General features: G+C 38.8%; 1 protein-coding gene across 1 annotated transcript; it reads left to right on the top strand.

Annotated features, from left to right (window-relative positions):
• Positions 1 to 885: 885 nt before the first annotated feature.
• LOC115107281 (gap junction beta-7 protein-like) lies at positions 886 to 4,134 on the top strand. Its single transcript, XM_029630668.2, has 2 exons — positions 886 to 1,005; positions 1,769 to 4,134. Exon 2 carries the CDS (start codon positions 1,787 to 1,789, stop codon positions 2,576 to 2,578), a length of 792 nt encoding a protein of 263 aa, XP_029486528.1. The 5' UTR covers positions 886 to 1,005; positions 1,769 to 1,786; the 3' UTR covers positions 2,579 to 4,134.
• The last annotated feature ends 110 nt before the right edge of the window (positions 4,135 to 4,244 follow it).

Genomic DNA, 4,244 nt, shown 5'->3' with positions numbered 1-4,244 from the left:
AAGAAAAAAAACATTGTTTGCATGTTATAATAGTAACGTCCTTATAATAGTAGAGCGCCACCTTGTGGATGGAGTAGGCTACACTATGGTTTCTGTATTTTTTCAAATTGAACCTTTATTTAATTAACAAGGCAAGTCAGTAGCATTTCAGTCACTGTTAGTCAGACCCTTGGTTTGGCATTTTGCTTACAGTATACAAGACACCCATCATAAACGATTTTATATGAACGTGGTTTCCCCGAATTCAGAAAAATAAAGTGTAATAGCTTGCTAGCCTTGAACATGGGGAAAGGTGAGCCTATCCATTACTACCACTCAAGTCATAGGACACCTGAAATACCTATAAAAAATGCATGGCACAAGTTGTAATTCATGACCAATATAGCTACAAAGAAGTCAACATTTGCAAGGGACATTCAAATAATCATTGAACTTAGATACAATTCTATATATTTTTATTCGTTCAGCAACGCAACATGAACTCATGGACTTATATATCCTACCACGGGTGACAGGTTCAGTGTTTAATGTGACCATGGTGACGCTGTCTGTCCCAGAACAAACTGTAGGGTTGACGACAGATGAATCAATGCACATAGCGACTCATGAATGGTAGCTACAGGCTTTAAAGCATATTGAAAATAGACATACTATAGTGTTAAATACAAGATGCTTTCACTTTTTTTTCTTTTTTTAAACCTTTCAGAAACAGTCTTTCATCTTAAACCTACCCAACAATCTAATAAAAACAATTATAGGACATAGGCTAATATAAAAATACACATAGCCTACAGGGTATATTTAACTATACTTATGGTATTTGCATAGTGCTGCTCGCCTGCAATAGACTATCCAAACAAGCCCTCTGGGTACAAAGTAGGTGTGGCCTGGCCTCTCAGACAGGTGTGTTCGACGTGCAAATCGACTGCAGTAGCCAGCATCGGAAAATTAGCCCCCAAACACATAACACAAGCAGAAAAAACTGGAATAGCCTGTTTATAATCGGTGAGTTAATTATTGTATTTTCTTTCAATATTGTATTTGTCTGAACATAATAGTGTTCTTAAAATAGGTTTAGCATATTCTATTGGAAAATGCGCACCATCAAAGTTCAGATAGCCTAGGCTACTTGAAATAAATGAGTTAATCAATTGCGTTTATTCACTGGAGAGCAATTGTAAAAATAGAAGCTTTCTGTTTTTGTAAAATACGACTTAATTTATACATGATTTGATGCTACTGTACTGCTACTAAGGAAACACAGAACCAGCAGATGTTGTAAAAGCGTAATAAAGATTTTCCCTCAGTAATTATATCCTACACAGATTTGTTATCAACATATTAGCCCTTTCCATTAATTTTCTATGAAAATAAATGTTAATTTGATAACACTGCACTACATTGTCCTTATTACACTGTCATATTTACAAGTAGCCTACAGTGTAACAAGTATAAACAATAATACCTGTTACTATTTATAGTGGAGAGAATGGTGAATATAGAAATGTAGCCTAGCCTCCTATGGGCAATGCATGATTGGAATATATTTATATTGTCAGATGATGCCCTCTTCATCATAACAGGCAGAATTGAGTATTGGCCTTGTATCTACAGGGTTGTGTCCTTGTGTCACAAATGGCACCCTATTCTCTACAACATAGTGCATTTCTTTTGAACAGCCTGGTCAAAAGTAGTGCACTATGTAGGGAATAATATTGGTTCCATTTGGGACAGAGCCCCATATCGACAGTTTCTCCCTTCTCCACAGGCTCATGTAATCAGAGAGATGTCAAACTGGGGGTTTCTGGAGAACGTCCTGAGTGGGGTGAACAAGTACTCCACAGTCATCGGCCGCATCTGGCTCTCCATCGTCTTCATCTTCCGCATCCTGGTGTACGTGGCGGCTGCTGAGCAGGTCTGGAAGGACGAGTACAATGACTTTGTCTGCAACACCCAGCAGCCTGGCTGTGAAAACGTGTGCTTCGACCACTTCTTCCCCATCTCCCAGATCCGCCTGTGGGCCCTCCAGCTCATCATGGTGTCCACTCCATCCCTGTTGGTGGCTCTTCACGTGGCCTACCGTGAGAACAGGGAGAGCAGGCATTGCAAGAAGCTGTATGAGGACAAAGGTAGGATTGACGGAGGTCTGCTCTGCACCTATATCCTCAGCCTCGTCTTCAAGACTACCTTCGAGGTAGGCTCCCTCCTGGCCTTCTACTTCCTCTACAGTGGCTTTGATGTTCCCAGACTGCTTCGCTGCAGCCTGGACCCTTGCCCTAACACCGTAGACTGCTACATCTCCAAAGCCACTGAGAAGATGGTCTTCCTCTACATCATGGGCTGTACATCCATATTGTGTATTGCACTGAATGTCTCGGAGATGGTATACATCCTATCTAAACAGTGCTGGAAGTGTTTTAGCAAGCGGTATATCCCCATTGAAGAGAGAGCTCACTGGCATTGTAATCACACTGTCCCAATCAGCAACAGTTCCTCAACCCTTCATCCCACACCTAACAAAGATAGAATGGGCTCACAAGATCCAGCAACAAAGGGAAACCAACCCTTTCCCTCTTAAATTGCATTAAATTACCTAATAATTTGTGATCAGAATTCAGGACTTCTTTTAACTTAAATGATTTCAGAAACTATGTAGAACTTGTAGTTATTCACCTTGAACTTTTCTGTTGTTGCACTTTATTTATAGATTTTCAGATATGAGAACAGAAAAACAGTACAACCCCATCCCCTCATTCCCCCATCCATCCGCCCCTCCACACCTCCCTCCCTCCACGCACCCACAAAGCACCTTTAACCTTTTAACAGATACTGTTACTTTTAGCATTAGGATCGTATTTAAGGCCTTTATGTCTCAAAACTGTCTGCCAATTGATTCTAGTATAATTTATATAATCACCTTCGGTATTATGATTCATTACCCAAAAATCTAATGAAAATGGTAGGCCATATATGCTTATAGAAAATAAACATGTAGGCTATTCTTAACTTTACTTAGGCTATTTGTATAGTGCTGCTCGTCGGCAATCAACTCTCCAAATAATCCATCGGGATAGGCTACATAATAGGTGGCCTCTGACAGGTGTTTGACATGCAAATCGACTGCAGTAGGATCATTTCATAAAATTACTGCCTTTTGCATCCCTTTGATGTTTTTAGTAGAAATTGTGCACACAGACATTTAAAAGCCTGTTATATCAAATTAATTGCTCTTTAATATAGACAATATGGAAATTACAATGAATTGGATTTTTAATATGAAAAACACTTTTGACATGTCCCTCTGTGCACCCTTTGCAACTCCTAGGAACATTTTAACCCACTTAACCAACATTTCTCAAATATTTCACCATTATTGTAAAGCCCTAGTCATTGCATTACTGACAGTCATTTCAGACTTTGGTATTATGATTAACAAAGAATTTAAAACAATTCAAGGCTTTACATCTCTACATTCAGTGCTGGACTGCATTCATACATAGACCATGCCCTTTTCCCTACTGACATCACAGCATTCATTTTGTGTTCGTGTCATGGTCCTCAGTGGAGCCCATTTATGGAAATATGACCGTCAGTGTAATTCTAATCTATAAATTGGCAGATTCATTCCATTGCTTTCATCTTACATGGGAGAGATAGTGAGTGTGCTAGCCTTAAGATGTTTATCACATCAATATAAAATGTTGAATTTCAGGTCATGCAGAACTCTGATCTTTCTAGATTAATGAAGAGAAATCCATACAACTTGATTTCAACAATTGAGAGTTTAGTGATCTTGTTATATCACAAATCTGTTAAAAGGCATTACTTTTTTTACAACAAGCACTTAACTGACCCCTTTCTGATTGTAGGAGCTCTAGCATTCTTCCGTGTGTAATGTATCTCCTGTACTTAAAAAAAAAAAAGTTATAGACAATTCTACCAACTTCTCTCAATCATTTTCCTCTGGGGGGATATAAAATTGGGGCAGCAGGTAGTCTAGTGGTTAGAGCATTGGGCCAGTAACCGAAAGGTTGCTAGATCGAATCCCAGAGCTGACATCTGTCATTCTGCCCCTAAACAAGGCAGTTAATCCACTGTTTCTATGTCGTCATTGTAAATAAAGAATTTGTTCTTAAATTACTTGCCTACTTTAATTTAAAAAATTAAGTTCTCTACTAGCCTTGTCATTTTGTTTAAATTACAAATCTGAACACATGTGAAAGAAACACCAGTGAGAAATGCAA

The sequence above is a fragment of the Oncorhynchus nerka genome, linkage group LG24, assembly GCF_034236695.1.
Source record: "Oncorhynchus nerka isolate Pitt River linkage group LG24, Oner_Uvic_2.0, whole genome shotgun sequence".
Classification (NCBI taxonomy): Eukaryota; Metazoa; Chordata; class Actinopteri; order Salmoniformes; family Salmonidae; genus Oncorhynchus; species Oncorhynchus nerka.
Note: the sequence above shows the minus strand (reverse complement) of the source record. Positions and strands in the feature narration are given on the sequence as shown.

Bases quoted from the DNA above. Each gene is read 5' to 3' on its own strand.
- LOC115107281 (XM_029630668.2), top strand. From the start codon at position 1,787: ATGTCAAACTGGGGGTTTCTGGAGAACGTCCTGAGTGGGGTGAACAAG.